This window comes from Agelaius phoeniceus, chromosome 1, assembly GCF_051311805.1.
Source record: "Agelaius phoeniceus isolate bAgePho1 chromosome 1, bAgePho1.hap1, whole genome shotgun sequence".
In the NCBI taxonomy this organism is placed as follows: domain Eukaryota; kingdom Metazoa; phylum Chordata; class Aves; order Passeriformes; family Icteridae; genus Agelaius; species Agelaius phoeniceus.
In genome coordinates this window covers 66,946,275-66,961,635 of record NC_135265.1, presented here as the reverse complement: position 1 = coordinate 66,961,635, position 15,361 = coordinate 66,946,275, and the positions used below count along the sequence as shown (strand labels likewise).

The 15,361-nt window shown below is 39.7% G+C and overlaps 2 protein-coding genes across 5 annotated transcripts in view; one reads left to right on the top strand and one right to left on the bottom strand.

Annotated features, from left to right (window-relative positions):
- The first annotated feature begins 45 nt into the window (after positions 1 to 45).
- On the top strand, positions 46 to 3,637 carry LOC129126261 (transmembrane protein 14C-like). The gene is made up of 4 exons (XM_054642103.2): positions 46 to 211; positions 567 to 668; positions 2,567 to 2,651; positions 2,873 to 3,637. Exons 1-4 carry the CDS (start codon positions 136 to 138, stop codon positions 2,928 to 2,930), a joined length of 321 nt encoding a protein of 106 aa, XP_054498078.2. The 5' UTR covers positions 46 to 135; the 3' UTR covers positions 2,931 to 3,637.
- Positions 3,638 to 6,496: 2,859 nt separating this feature from the next.
- MAK (male germ cell associated kinase) overlaps positions 6,497 to 15,361 on the bottom strand; it is a 30,222-nt gene continuing 21,357 nt past the window's right edge. For 3 of the 4 annotated variants that reach the window (XM_077180871.1, XM_077180866.1, XM_054638396.2), the window contains exons 12-15: positions 14,319 to 14,450; positions 12,389 to 12,463; positions 10,723 to 10,851; positions 6,497 to 7,994 (exon numbers count right to left, since the gene is read on the bottom strand). In XM_077180871.1, the coding sequence (XP_077036986.1) occupies positions 7,840 to 7,994; positions 10,723 to 10,851; positions 12,389 to 12,463; positions 14,319 to 14,450 (491 nt within the window). In that variant the 3' untranslated portion in view covers positions 6,497 to 7,839. The remainder of the gene's footprint in view (positions 7,995 to 10,722; positions 10,852 to 12,388; positions 12,464 to 14,318; positions 14,451 to 15,361) is intronic. The other variant, XM_077180873.1, reaches the window with a different exon arrangement.

Here is a 15,361-nt window from a genome sequence, read left to right as displayed (position 1 = left end):
CCCTCCCCGGGCGCCGTAATGGGCGGCGGGTGGGGCCTCCGTGAGGCGGCCCCGGGGCGGGGCGGCGTGAGGGCGGCCCAAGGTCGGGGCTGCGCTGCGCTGCCGTGCGTGGTCCGTCTCCGCGGCTGCCCGCAGATGGAGTACGACTGGCTGGGCTTCGGCTACGCGGCGCTGGTGGCGGCGGGCGGTGTCGTGGGCTACGTCAAGGCAGGTGGGTGCTGGTGGCCCTGGCTGTCCCTGTCCCGGCCGTGCCCGCAGGCAGCCCCCGCTCCGCTCCCTTCCGCTCCGCCCCGCTGCGGGGCCGCTGCCGGCGGTGACACCGCAAGTGCCGCTCAGTCCTTGCTGCCACCAAACAAGTGCAACGAAACGGCGCTCGCGGAGGTCTGCGAAGTGTGCTAAAAAAACTCCCCAAACCCCTCAACCTAAGCCGTAATGCTGTAGTAGTTAGATTGGTTTTGTGGATTTACTAGAACGGCAAAATCGCAAAGTGTTTTCGTTTGGCTGCAGGCTGACTCTGTGTGTCAGCCTCTCTGTTCTTCCGCTGACTGCTTTATTTTTTATTCAAGGCAGCGTCCCGTCTCTAGCTGCCGGTCTGCTGTTCGGCGGCTTAGCGGGACTAGGCGCGTACCAGCAGTCCAAAGATCCAAAGAATGTGTGGCTTTCCCTCGGTAAGTTTGCTCGGCAGCCGAATACTGAGTGTTGCTGGTAGCGGTGGGAACAGTAACCTTTGTTTTTGCTAGCATGTTTCAGCTGCCCTGTGCCGTTGTACCTATACAAATGTTGTAAGTGGTGGCGGGACCCCCTGCCCACAGCCAGGAGGTACTTGTGTAAGAACACAATTTTTGTTTGTCCTGTGTGAATCCAGAGTTGGGGAGAAACACCTGTCTCCTCTGCCAGATTAGGTAATGTGTTGCACCAACACATTCGATGCAGGAAGCATACGTGGAAAATTTTTGGTTGTGAAGCAGCGTTTTTAGCTTGTGGTGGTGGAATAAGCACTATTTTTGCAATAGTGACAGCAGTGTGACAGGTGGTATGTGGCCTTAGGGAACCGTGGTTTGCACAAGCATCTCAGAGGAGCAGTACATGTTCTAATGCATCACACACTCTCAAAGAAAGAGTATGTTGAAGAAAAGAGGCAGTGATCTATTCTGCTTGCTTTCAGTACAGCTTACAAGAAGTTGTGGGTGTTAAGCTTGCAGTTAAATCTTCTGCAGGGGAAGGAGAAGAATGAAATCACTGTGAAAAGTATTATGAAGCACTCAGGTGGACCTCAGGGAGTTCCTTTGCTGCAGGAGTGTAATATCTGAGGTTAAACCACTATTAGGAACTGATTGTGCCTTTAGGCACTAGAGTATCCTAGATGAGTTCTTGAGGATCCTGCTAGTTCTGTAACTACTCCATGGTGTTACTAGTGCTATGATACTTTAGCTTTACAGTGACGTAAGACTATTTTAAACCAATAGGACTAATGTGCTGAAAGGCTCTGTGAAGCCACTGTAGAGAACCAATCTCATCAGTAAGGAATGAAACGTAAAATGCAGCTCAATGTAAAGCACAATTTCCATTTGTGAACTGTCCTTCCACTCTGGCATACTATGGGAGTGGCTGGGCATCTCTGGCACAGATTTTAGGCAGTGTCATGGAGGAGGGATGAGCAGCTTTTGTATATCCTGATGTAGTGCATGGAGTGTTTTCAAATGGACCTCTTGAAAGCAGTGCTGTGTCACAGTGTAGTACAGCTCTGCCTCCATCCCTCCATCCCTCCTTGCAATGTGCAGCTGTGGCTCCTGCAGAGCTGTAAGTTGGTCCCAGAACATCAGAGGGAGAAATGCAGAAATAGAACCTTGACAGAATATCTCTAGAATACCTTTTACCCTGTCTTGAGACTTTGGAAAAAGGTATATTGCACTTTCAACTGCCTTTCTTCTTCAAAGAAATAATGGCCCTGTAAATTTCATGTGAATGTTGATGGGATTCCTTTTCTACATTTAGAGATAAAATAATTTGCAGTAATGTCTAAGATGTTAATTGCTCTTTCAGTTTGATCCTTTGTATTGCTTTCTGTTTTCTAATCATATTTTCAAGTGGGGTTGTTTTCTTTCCAGTTGTAGTATTTACTGCTACTTTCCAGTTCAGAATGTCACAGAGAAATGGGAAGTGTAAATAATATTTACCTCCCAGTGAATACTGTCACCATCCCAGCTTTCTGGCAGTTTTAAGCCTGCTTGTGTTTGAGGGAATAATCGTTGCTTTGGAAGTAAGGGTTGAGGGACAGCTAGTGACTTGTTCAGAGGATTAGAGTTTGTGGGTGATTAGACCATGGTCTCAGCCCTGGTGAGATCTCCTCGCGTCTGCTGAGCAGCAGAGTGTGCTTACCAAAGCTGCTGAGAAGCTTGTAATGACAGCTTTGATGCTGAAGAGAATCAAATAGTTTCCTCCCAAAGGGAGGCATTCCTGTCTGTATGTGTGGCCTGTTTGGTTGGTGCTGCTCAGTGTCCGAGTGTGGCAATGCTGCGCTGGCATTTCTGTGTCAAATGGTTCTGACTGGGCTTCTTTTCAACAGTGGCATCTGGCACCTTGTCTACTGTTATGGGAATGAGATTTTACAACTCCAAAAAGGCAATGCCCGGGATAATTGCTGGCGCCAGGTAACCACCTGTCCTTTGTTCTGTTATTGAATAAGCATTTTATTTAGCTTATTTGTGGATTATATTGTTTTAAAAATGTAACATGGTAAGTTCTGTGAAAAATGAAATCTTGTGGTGGTGTTCAGCTAAATGAAATAATGTCAATGTTTTCTTCCTTCTTGTTCCTTATGGGATTTTTGCCTCCACCTCCCTCTTTTTATAACAACTATTCTGTTCCACAGTTTACTGATGGCTGGACGGCTTGGATTGCAGATGATGGAAAAACCTATTAAGCCATAAATCTGCATCAAGTGACTTGAAGACATGACTGAGAAACCCAAAATGCAACTGCCTAAATGTGCTGCACATAAGTGGAAAAGGCACTGCTACCTGTGCATTGTATTTTTCACATCCTAATGCACGTGGGTTGTGTTTTTAGAGGACCGACACGGAGAACCCTTGTCATGGTATTTGTCTTAACATTTTCTTCACTGAAAGCAAGCAAGAAAATATGAGTGTAGCATTAGTTTAGCTTCTGGTCTTGCAACTTAGTGTCAGCAAAGACCTCCTGGCCCTTGCATTCAGACAGTTGCAGGATTGAGGCTTAAATGCACATCTGACTTGTCCTTCTAAAATCATGTGTACCTCTAAAAGCAGGGGAGAGGAGTTTCTGATTTGTCCCTAGTAATTAATACAATAAACGTATTTATGATGTTCCATCTCTCCCTTTTCATGTCAGTTTATCCATTCACAGTGTTTGTCAGTCAGGGAGTTTGTTCTCCCAGCACTGTGTGTTAGAACTTGGTCCCACAAAACACAATCACTTAATGCAATAAATGCATACCCATGCCTTTAAATCACTTGTAAGTTCAGCTGTATGTCATTCATTTCACTTTTACAGATTACTACTCATAAATCAAAAATATGCTTTATTAGGTAATGCTGAATTGTAGGCACAGCTTTATTAAAAACTTATTTTAAATAAACTAAGAAATTATTATTGCAAACTTTTGTGTTCTACACAGCTTATTTTGTCTCCAATTGTTCACCTGGATTTGGTGCCTTTTCTGCAGGGTGTCAGGATATATTTGCAAGCATGAATTGTATAAGTAATCTATTGTATCCCTGAATCTAGTAACTTGTAAGTATAAAAATCTGAACTGGGAGGGAGGTGGAGAGCACAAAAGCATACAGACTACATGTGACAGTGTTCACAGGGGTTCTTGGATGAGGGAAGAGATGAGAATGTTGACCCCATGTTTCAGAAGGCTTGATTTATTATTTTATGATATATATATTACATTATAACTATACTAAAGAATAGAAGGAAAAGTCTCATCTCAGAAGGCTAGCTAAGCTAAGAATAGAATAGGAAAGAGTGCTAACAAAGGCAGCTGGCTGGGACAGAGAGAGAGCCAGCTCTGCTGTGACTGGTCACTAAATCCAAACATCCACACGAGACCAGTCATGGATCCACCTGTTGCATTCCACAGCAGCAGACAACCATTGTTTACATTTTGTTCCTGGAGCCTCTCAGCTTCTCAGGAAGAAAAAATCCTAAGAAAGGATCTTCATAAAAAGATGACTGCGACAACTATGTAGTCAGACAAGTATTATATTGACATTTTCTAGTTTGAGTTTTGGTTTTTGGTTGTTTGGTTTGGGTTTTTTAAATTTGGTTGCTTTTTGGTTTTGTTGGGTTTGTTTTGTTTTCTGAGGGGATAATCTATTTTAGATTTAGAAAATACTGTATGAAAGTTTATTTAAAGACCAAAGGGCTTATTTCATCAGTCTTTGTCCTCAGTTGATTCCCTTAATGCCTGAAATAATTCTAAATATAAACCTCCATAGAGAAAAATCCTGGAAGGTAGACATGGTTGGTAATGTATCCCTTTTCTGGTCACATTTAACTCATGTCCCTTTTTGCACAGATCCTGAGCTTCGATTTCTTCAACCTTTTTTCTTTGGTGCCTGGTACTGAGAGAGATGGAAGCAAGAGGGCTGGTGCATTAGATTGGTGAGACTCTGGAGGTGATCAGAATTCTTTGAGTATCAGGGTAATACCTTGGCAGGAGGGTCACATCCAGTGGTTTTCCTTCCCTCCTCCCTTGTTGCAGCAGAACAGGCACGGCAGTGACCTTGTGCTGTGTGAGCAGGAGGCGCAGAGCTGGGCCAGTGGCCACAGCGAGGCTCTGCCTGCAGGGAGGTGGCTTGCCAGGCGAGTCACAGGGATGAGGCAGGGATCAAGCCAGGAGTCAGGTCAGTCAGACTGGGTTCCAGATCTGCAGAATCTCCAGATTCTGTCAGGAATGGGTGCAGCTCCAGCAAGTGTCTCGCCAGCCTGGTCCCAGGCCAGATGGCTTGGGTCAGAACTGGCTTGAGCACAGACAGATCTGGATGGGGAACTGTGCTCAGAGCATCTTCTTAGAGCCCTTATTCATCACCCTGAAGAGTTCAGCTTCAGGTGTTCACCTGTATTTACACTCTTCTCCTACCTCCCTGCATAAAAATAAGGGGTGTGCAGGACAGCAGATGGTTTGTTAACATATGACCCTTTTAAGTCCCTAATTCCAGCCCAGGACCCAGCACTGGTAGGCAGGTGTCCCCACATCCTTGTTCTAATTTGAAAAAGTTAGTAAGCCAGACATTAGCATTTAAGATACTTCTCCTTAAACTGCTTTATGGGGAGGTGTTTTGCCTCTTCATATTACTGTTGAAGCAGTTTTCTTCTGTAGGATGCAAACATAAATGCATCTCCTGCAATAAACTGAGAAGAGCCATGATCCAGCAGTTTTGTAATTGTATAACGCTGGTCTCAAGCCAGGTAACTTGTGAATTTGAATTGCAGTTGTCTTTAACAGAATAAAGACAATAGAAAGCAGAAAACTGGACAGGTATGTGTGTTGGTAAGCTTTTATACTTTAGATGAAAGTGTGAACCCTTGCTGCTGTTTCCTGAGCTTTGGAAAGCAATAGGTTGAATTGAGAACTGCTGGTAGAAGTCCTTTAGAACTTGTGGTAGAATGTTCATCCTCAGGATAAACAGCAGTAATACAGGCAAAGGGTCAAGAGAAAAATTTTAGCCTTACTTTTTACCCCTTTGAAATTTTATTAGCATATAATAATTTTTAAGCATTTCTGCACTAGCAGTCCAATGTGTACCAATGGATCAGAGTTAAATGATTGTACAAAGCCTGTTAGCCTCTTCTTGCTGCTTGCAACAAGAATTATTCAACACTTGTCATGCTTTGCTTGTGGAAAAGTAAAGACTGATCTGGTTATGTCAAAGCCCTTTCAAGGTTCATTAGCATGTGCCAAGGACGGCATGTTTCTTCTAACCATATTTAGTGCCATAAACAGTAGCTGTTTATTTTTCTGCTCTAAGGTGACTGACTCACAGACACGTGAGCTATCGGCACACTATTACTTAATTCCTTGACCAGGCTGTGATTTCAACTGTCACTGGCATCTTGTACAAGAGAAGAGTGATTAATTTTGTTTTTTAATTATAAAATCACAGCTTTTATGGCTGTTGCAAACTGTCTGAGGGTGTTCTTCATTGCCATAGCAAGTTAGAGATATGTTCTACAGTTACATTAAGATGCATTTAGGTAGCATAGGGACATCTCTTAGTACTAAGGGAATGGCAAATACTTGATCCTAGACCAGTGGCAATTGAATTAAACTCGCTAGTGCATTACTAACCAGACAGCCCTATCCTCGCATAGCTCTGACAGAATTAAAAAAAAGGGGCATTTTCTTTAGGTGCAATTTTCCTAACAAAATATTTGACTTTTTGGTACAACTGTTTTAGATTAAATCGTGTTCCAGGAAGTTAATGTAACCCATATATTATGACACACTGGGTCAACAAAAGGAGTTTAGATTTTAATATTCATTTATAAAAGCCATACAAATAAATTAATTTTTTTAAAATGCTTGAAGTCATCATTAACAACATTACATCTTTAAAGAGCATACTCAGTTTTTACTTTAAAAGGGCAAGCTTAATGTTACTATAAAGTCTAAAGCATTTATTCTAAATGCACTTGTTAACAGAAGTAGCCCAGCTCAACATCCTAATAAAAAATTCACTATACATTGCAAAATCCTTTGGGCAATATTATTATAAAAGTTAGCATAAAAGCTGGGGAAAGTACTGAATGAGCATATAAACACTGACAGACTGAATTATTAAAGTTTTGTGAGTGTTTTCAGGTACCTAGATTGGCCTTTAAGATCTAAGACCGAAAGCAATGTCTTTGAAGAACACACCAATAGTCTTCCTCATGCAGCCTATTCAAACTCTGTAGTTTAGTCTGATCACCCAACAAAGACATGTAGAAATATGAGTTTAATGATAATTTAGGTATTTTTGGCGAATTCACCCTTAAAATGACTGACAGACTGCAGTGATTTAGGCTCTTTAAAGGTCACTGTGACACGCCCTTGACAGGACAGAGATAAATCTCTACAGATCTTTGACCAAAAATGGCTACAAGTGAATTAAAACAGCAGAATCTGATTGTTGGGCTTTACTTCACAGTAAGTAGTATTCAGTAATTGTTTAGCTATTTTCCAATATTGCTGTATCATTCAACAGCCCTCTATCAGCCAGATTCCTAGACCTTCCTTGTGTAGTATCTATCAGTGGATTGCCTATGTCCCATTACAAGGGTTTCAGTTCTCATTGCTACATGAATATTTGTATCTTACAGACCCTGAGTAACTCTTAGTTACAAGTGAGTTCTGAAATCCTTGCAGGATACTGATGCTCTTCACAAAGCCAGATCTGTGCTTTCACTCGTCTTCCTGCTAAGGAACCAGCCTAACACCTGGAAGCCTGGTGCTGCTCTGCTTCAGCCCTTCTTTGTGCTGCCTGTGTGCTTCAAGCACATCCCAGCAGCAGATGTTGCACTGGATGAACAACCCTAACCCAAGCTGTTGCAAAGACTATGAGAACAGGAGATCTATCTGTAGAAAACATGGGGTGAAATCTACGTCTCAGTTTTGGCAATATGTGTTGCACAATACTTCATTGCATCCTACTTTACAGCCAGTATTTTACATGGTGTTATATGTGCTATACAAATAATAGAACACACAGTCTTTTTTTCTTCTTTACTGTTGCATAGTCTTAGGAAAAGCTGGAGCAAATAGGCTTTTCAGGTTCTCACAGAGCATGTAATATCCACACAGGATGGTATTTTCTATCTGTTTCCTCCATATTTGGCCACCCAGTCTGTTCTCCCATGCACTCGCTGAATTGTTGGGGGGCGAGTGAAGATACTCATGTTTTTTCCTGCTGCATTGAAAGTAGGACCTGGTAATGGAGGACGAGCAGCTTTGTTTTTCCAGGAATAATCTGAAAGGAATAAGAACTCAGAATTAATTATTACTAAAAAGATATTTTACTCCTCTACAGAGAAAAGAATGAGAGCTTACAGAGGACTTATGGTCCTCAAGGATGCTAATGTAGCAGGATGCTTTGGTCTCCTATATATCACACAACATCCTGAGTTGGAAAGGACCCACTAGGATTATAGAGTCCGGCTCCTGGCCCCACACAGGACAACCCCAAGAATCACACCATATGCCCAAGACCATGCTATGCTTGTTTTCAGAAAAGAATTATATACAATAATTCCAATAGTTTGTGTGTATTATTCTTACCTACTGAATAGTGGTTTTGCAGCAATCCCCCAAGAAGGCACTGAGAATGAAATTCTGTGGAAAAACTGATGCAAATGCCTGCAACTCTGTATCTCCTACTACAAAACTGCTACAAGATGAAAGTGTTCTTTCTCCTATCTCAAGTATTTAAAAAAGCATGCAATTATAATATTGATAAACTGATTAAGATTGAAACAGCTTAGCCTGAAGAACACCTCTCAGAGACCCTCTTGCTCCTTTTGAGATTTAATGCCTTTTATTCCCCTCTCGCTTAGCTCAGAACTCCTGGTGTACTTGGTGGCAAGTCTTCTTTGCCCCATTTCCCATTTCTCCATTGGTTTCATAGGATTTATTCCAAGTGTGAAAGCCTTTTTTCTCTCTTAATAATTGCACTCACCTGACCTCAGACACTAGCAGTAGCACAGTGCTGTATTCCTGGCCTTCCTATTCACATTTCCCCTTTTGACATTTCAGGTAGTGGCTACTTCCTCGAGTTTCATGTGATTAAAGTAATTGCTCTGCTGCAAGGGCTGACATTTCTTCATGTTCATGACCAATTCAACCATTTTCCTAAGTCTTTAAAATCACCCAGCCGGGACTCCTTTTATCCAGACTCCTGCTATACTTACCCTTGTTGTTTCCTAGGCATTCCTAAGGTAGTTCCTGCTCCTTCCATTCCTACTTTTGTATTTTAATCTTATTATGTAGTGACACTCTTTAAAACAAAATTTAACATTTAAATGGATGGGTGTTTTGGTGCCTAGGTATCATTCTGTTTCTTAGAGAAAACCACCTGGTTTTGGTAGTGTTTTTTGGCAGTGGATTGAATGTGTTAAGGAACAGGTAAGGATTGAGACATTTAAAAAGCGGAAACATCAAGGAGCTGAAATCTGGGGTCAGGTCTCCACCTCTGAAAACTGTTTCTTTTTATTATAGGCTGCCATTCCCTATCTTTCATTAGCAAGAATGATTTCAGTCTACACTATCTTGGCAAAGGTCACTTTTCCTAGTATTTTCCTCAGAAAAATGGATAATGGATCTTGTATAGTACATTAAATTAATTAAATTATGGCATAAAAATAACAGAAAAATTAAAAGAGCAAAAAACAATTGAGAGCACAACTTATTACATTTTGGATAATATAAAGCAAAGAGTCACCAAAAATGTTAATGTTCAAATACTGACATCTAGGAGATTAAACCTGCCATTTGCTTTGTCCTTATCTCTCTTCCCATACAACCCTGAACACTTTAAGCTAAATATGAGTGGTTAAAGTGATAGGATTCTTGTTCTTCTCCAGGACATGGAAGAGTATCTTAATTGACCTCCATCTGCCAGCTTTTCTGACTTGTACTACACATATTCCATTTCTAATTACAGATAACAATAAATTTTATTTCCTGTGGAACACCACATGTGATTTTTTTTTTCACTATTCACAGCAGTCTAGAGAGAATTGCAGATTTTGTCCTCCTGTGAACCTCCTGATCCATGCATTATGACAAATCAACTCTTGCAGTTTTGTTTCAGCAGTGGATCAATAAAGATAATGAAGTGCAGCTCCAGCCTTTCTTGGTGGGTTTCTGATCAAGTCAGACACCGAATATGCATACATTTAAGCATATTTTATATTTATCTCTATATATATATATATGTATGTATGTGTGTGTGTGCCATCTCCTTCTTTCCCTCCTGCTCCAGTTCTCTGAAGCCACTTGCAAGTTCTTAAGGAGAAGAGGTAACTCAAAGGAGCATGTCAGCAAAAAGACAACATTATTAAGCAGAACTGTGTGAGATTGGTCTGCCATGGACCCTTTGGTTAAACAATTCACCATTGGTTTAGGGCCTTGCTATTTCCTCTGAAGTAACCAGAGAAGTGGGCTGCTGGGTGTGGACAACAGCTCTAATCTTCACTCATAAACTTTCTCCTGCATCCTGAGCACTGCTGTTCATCTTCTCTGCATCAGAAACATGACAATGAAGAAGGTGCCCAGAATGTCACCAACGCTGCAGAGGATCTAAGGTAACAGTTACATTCAGAAGAGATTTCACATTGTTTTTACGAATGAATGTTAAAAACATGACCCTTTACTATAGAGTTGTGGAGTTACATGTTTTTAAAATTCTGCTTAGCCCATCAACACTAATGAACAGTAGTTTAACAAATGGTATAAATATTTTTTGCACCTTTTGTAATTATTTTCTCTTTTATGTAACAAATATTAGTAGCAGCAGTTTCTCTAACTATCAGGACAGGCTCTAGGCACCTACATGCTGTTCACTTGTATTAAGAATTTATGCCCTACAATTTTATTTATAAAACTTGAGGAAAACCAAGGGCTAATAAATCCCTTAGGAAGCATGGAAAATGAACATTTCTCTTTGTCTTGGATATGAGTAGTAAAAGAATATTTCTTACCTGATACAGATGCACCAAGAGGTGCTAGCTGTATCCGTTGTCCAGCTGATCCAACTTCTTTTTTATGGAAGGAAGAGGTGTGTAGTCCCAATGGGTTGTAAGCAGCACTACTTACAATGCCAGGATTTCCTGTTGACATTGTAGAATTTTAGAATTTTCAGCTGCATTCAGAAAACTCTGCCTAGTTTTTATACTCGCTTCAAATTATATTTGTAGTACTACAAGAGTGCCCAGTATGAGTGTTCTTTAAAAACTCCCTAGTGCTCATCTCTTGAAAAACAAACATTCTTTCATTGAATTCAGTCTTTGCTTTGTATATTAGTTAGACCCTTTTCAGCACTAGCAGACAGAAATTCAGCAGGAATAAAGACAAACAGCAGGATGAACATTTCCTTAGTACTTCCACTAAACCTAAGACCACATAGAAAGGTTTACACTGAGTTGCAGAGAAATGTAGGATTTTACCTTTTGTTTACATCTACTTGCTTTACCAGAAGCTGATTTAACTAGTGCTCAGTATTAGTCTTGTGCTCAACATGTTTGGCCTAAATCTATCAAAAATAATGGAATCCAACATCCCTTGTGGAAAGTGGTGCGCCACTTGAAGTTGACTTTGACAGTTCCCACAGTTAAAGGCCTGCTATAAAAGTCAGACCTAATTATCATCTCTCTTTAACCCTGGTTATAATTCTGTTTGTGCCTAGTTTTGGTCCATATCTTTCTTTAAACCAGCTCTACCCTGGGAAGGCTGACATAACCATCCTCATTGGGAAGCTAGGAAGCATTGTGCATGTACACACAAAATTAGTTCTGAAATTAGTGTCCACTGGAAGAGCGGTCTGTTACAAAACTTACTCCCTGCTCCAAGAAAATCCCTTACCATCTTCATGTCTGTCATCACTTGGGACAATGTTAAGACTGTGCTGGCAAAATGTCCAGAGAGAAATGCTTTTCTCTAGTGGTAAGGTTCTGCGTTCAGTAGTATTAAGTTTATTTTGACCTTTATCATGTGTGAGCATATTCATCACAGCTTCAGTGGTAGTTACAGTAAAACACAGCTTCTGCTTTGCCAGTCTTTCTATCTCCTAAATCTTTGGCCTTTGGGCAATCCCATAATATTCCTCTTCACGCAAACACTCCCAGACCTCTGTGATAATTTCAGAGCAGTGGAACTATAAGGCACAAACTAGGCAGCCTGCAATCTGGAGTTTCCTCCCTTTTACTCAAAGGTAACTCCACCAATACCTGTGTAAGCACAGCACTGTAAGATCAGTGTAATGGGTAGAGAGCCCAAATGCAGGAAAAGGTGCAAGTCCTTAGTCCTGTCAGGGACAAGCACATTCTGCATTAGGATCACTTCCTCACCATTATCCAGTGACCTGCTGTGGGTTATGATTAGGGTAATAAAATATTCTCTGTCTTTTAAAGCACAGTAAGTTCCAAGAATCCAGAAGAAGCCTTTCCATCACTTCTATAAATGCCTCCCATGCAAAGCCACCACATTGCCATAATGAAGAAAGCGAAGTTTGACAAAACAGATTGCAACTAAAAATGGCAGGATACGATCACCAGGAACCTGTGTTATAAGTGCAATTTTTTTTACAAGAAACTGTAAAACATAAATAGGAAATGTACAAAGAACCAGGCTATAATTGCTACAATTTACCTTTTGGATCTTCTAATTTTTCATTCAACCTTTCTTTGCATGATAGCTTTTCAATAGGTATAATTAAGTTCTCATCTGTAGACAAGGAAAATTAAAGGAAGAAAAAGATGGAAAGACAGAACTTCAGAAGAAGGGTATGAAGAACCAATTTAGGTCATGTAAAAGAAATGAGGAAGGAAAAAAGCAAGAAAGAATGAGTATCTGACACATTAGTAAGTAAAATGTCTTATCCTTGTTGTCTTGAGCAGAAAATGTTACTCCAAGAGGTGACTTTACAAGGTCCATTGTAATTATGCACTAATAATATGATTTTCCAACAATGCAATTACATTCCATTTACAATTTTAAGGACTTGGTCAAATCTTCAAAGTTGACTGATCATAAATTTTCAATCCTTCATAAATAAAGCATTTGTAATTATTTGCTCTTATCTTATTTTGCCCTAGAGCAATGTTGTGGCTGATGAAAAAAAAAGCCCACTTAAATAAACTATACATAGTTATTTAAACACAGCAGTGTCAACTTTCAGACTGTCAATATGAAAAGAGAAAAGATATAGTTTACGTGTATTGTATTCCTGTGATCCATCTATTCTGGTTCCATGTGTTTCACGTGTCTTAAATGTTGCTGTCTCCCCAGTATTTGAAATATCACATGCAATTTAAGATATTGATAGAAATACCAAGTATTTTCAAACAAAAAATAATCAGTTTTAGTGCTTTATTTCTTTAAATTCTTGGTAGTAAGATAAAGGCAGGATTTCTACCATTAGCATTCATTCCAATTTTATCTTCACTGCAGTTCAATAGGTAGATGTCTAGCCTATTGATGAAAACTTTCGGAAGCAGCTATTTGCTTTTCTGTGCCCAATTCCTTTGCAAGATTATTTATAAATAATTTACTTCTGAGGCACATGGATACTCTATTTCAGAAAATAAAAGATATGCAAGATGATACAAAATACCTATTCCACAAAAAAACTCTGGTAGGTGCTGTTGTTTCTCCACTTTCTAAAATTTTGCAAATTAATTCAAATGAAAAATTCAGCCTGCCTGACTTTCAGAGGGGAAAATGAGGTTTGTTGACACTGCAGAATGGCTACTAAAGTTCTATTAAGAAGGGGTGCAGCATCTGCATGTAAACAAACCTTCTGAAGTTCTTGCTGTACAAGCATGTAAAGCTGGGTGGTTTATTGGCACTGAAGTATTGGAGATTGACTCATGCTAGCTGGACAATGGCTGCAGAGTTGTTACCAGGTAACCTCCCATAAGAGGGACAGTGCACCTGAGTTACAGGGCTTGGGGGTGAGAAGGCAGATTTCAGTCCACATTCTGATGTCTTCCTCAGTGAAATCTTAGATAAAGTGTTTACTAGTGTTAGACTTCACTCTACAGAATGCTGATAATAGTGCTCTTTACAAAACATAGTCTCACTGGAAGTTCCTTCCTGGAAATAAGGGGACTTTTCTTGCAGGAAAGGATTTAGGATAAGGCCAATAAACTGATAAAAGACGATGTCTAAAATATTAGGCAGCACTTTTATCACATGAGCACACCACCCACCGTTATGTTTTCATGGGTGAGACTGCTGTTTGATAGTGTTGCATGGCATAGGGAGCAGGCAGTAATGAGGCCAAACTACTTGCTTAAATATAGTAAAATAATGGTCTCAGTGGACTATATACAAAATTTATCTTGACAGAACTTTATAAATAGGGGCTGGTTTGTACCTTCTTAATGTTCTGAAAGCAAAATACATCATATCACATATGAAAAAGTTGGGTTTTTTTAAGAGTCTTTCACTAAAACAAGAGAAAAAATAAAAGAGTCTAGAACCTAAGCTTAACTGCAGAAGTTAAACCAGATGGTCTTAACTAAATTAATTAAAGTCTGAGGAGATATATTGTGACCATTTTCAATTACACTTTTACCTGTCGTATTTCTGCTGTAAGTCACTCCTCCCCCAGCATTTCCAAGTGATTTAGCAAACAATTGGTTGTTCCAGGCTCCATGTGATCCTTCTTTATTGACTGCTGCTAAAGACACATTCTTTGGGTTTACACCTTAGAAAACAAATGATGGAAAATGTTATTAATACCAAATTTCAAACTTAATTCAACCAATAAATGACATTTCTAGAACAGAAAACCAACACTGAACCATTTGTCCTATAATGCAAAACACCATTAATGTAAATTAATCATGTCCGTTGATTAGATTTTTAAGCTGAACCATGAAAACCAGTGACACTAATTTAAGAACAATTCTCTTCATACTTTCAAGACAACTTTTAAAAGACTTTTCAGTATTGGTACTTGGTTTCTATAAAACCGTATCTCATAATTGATATTTCTGTCTCTCAAAAAAGGAACACGCAAATTAAAAATACCTATCAAAAATTTGGGTTCCTAAGGCTGAAAATAAACTATTTCTTCAAGGGTTAAGTTAAAAAGTAGGACAAAGGTTCTTGTGACTTCAGCATGTTACAAGCATTACAAGAGTTAATAGGATTAGAACACATGAAAGCAGCTCCCAGATCTAGTGGTTGCAGAACTAAACTAATATGGATAAATAATAAGAATTATTTTTTACATCTATGCCTTTCTCATTGAAAACCATGGAGACATTAGAATTGTGTTTAATAAAAGATAAGAAATACAAATTACTCTTCCATTTGTGTTACCTTTAGATACGGAAGTTCCTCGCTCTTTATATTTTTCTTTTTCTTTTGGACTTAAACTGTTAATTCTCTGAGCATTCTATTTAACATTCTAGAATTGAAGTCATCACTGCCCTAATGAGTTCCTGACAAATTAATCATATGTTCTATCAAAACAACTTGCCTGACAATGGGGAATTCCTCTGTGAGCCACCTAAATTCTCAAATGTGGATTACAGAAGTCATGGTATGATTACTGTAATTGTACAAACCACCATAGTAACAAAAGATACTGAGACACCAAGAAAATAATTT

Coding starts and splice junctions, on each gene's coding strand:
- LOC129126261 (XM_054642103.2), top strand. CDS start 136: ATGGAGTACGACTGGCTGGGCTTCGGCTACGCGGCGCTGGTGGCGGCG. Junction 212..566: donor CGTGGGCTACGTCAAGGCAG/GTGGGTGCTGGT, acceptor TTTTTATTCAAG/GCAGCGTCCCGTCTCTAGCT. Junction 669..2,566: donor GAATGTGTGGCTTTCCCTCG/GTAAGTTTGCTC, acceptor TCTTTTCAACAG/TGGCATCTGGCACCTTGTCT.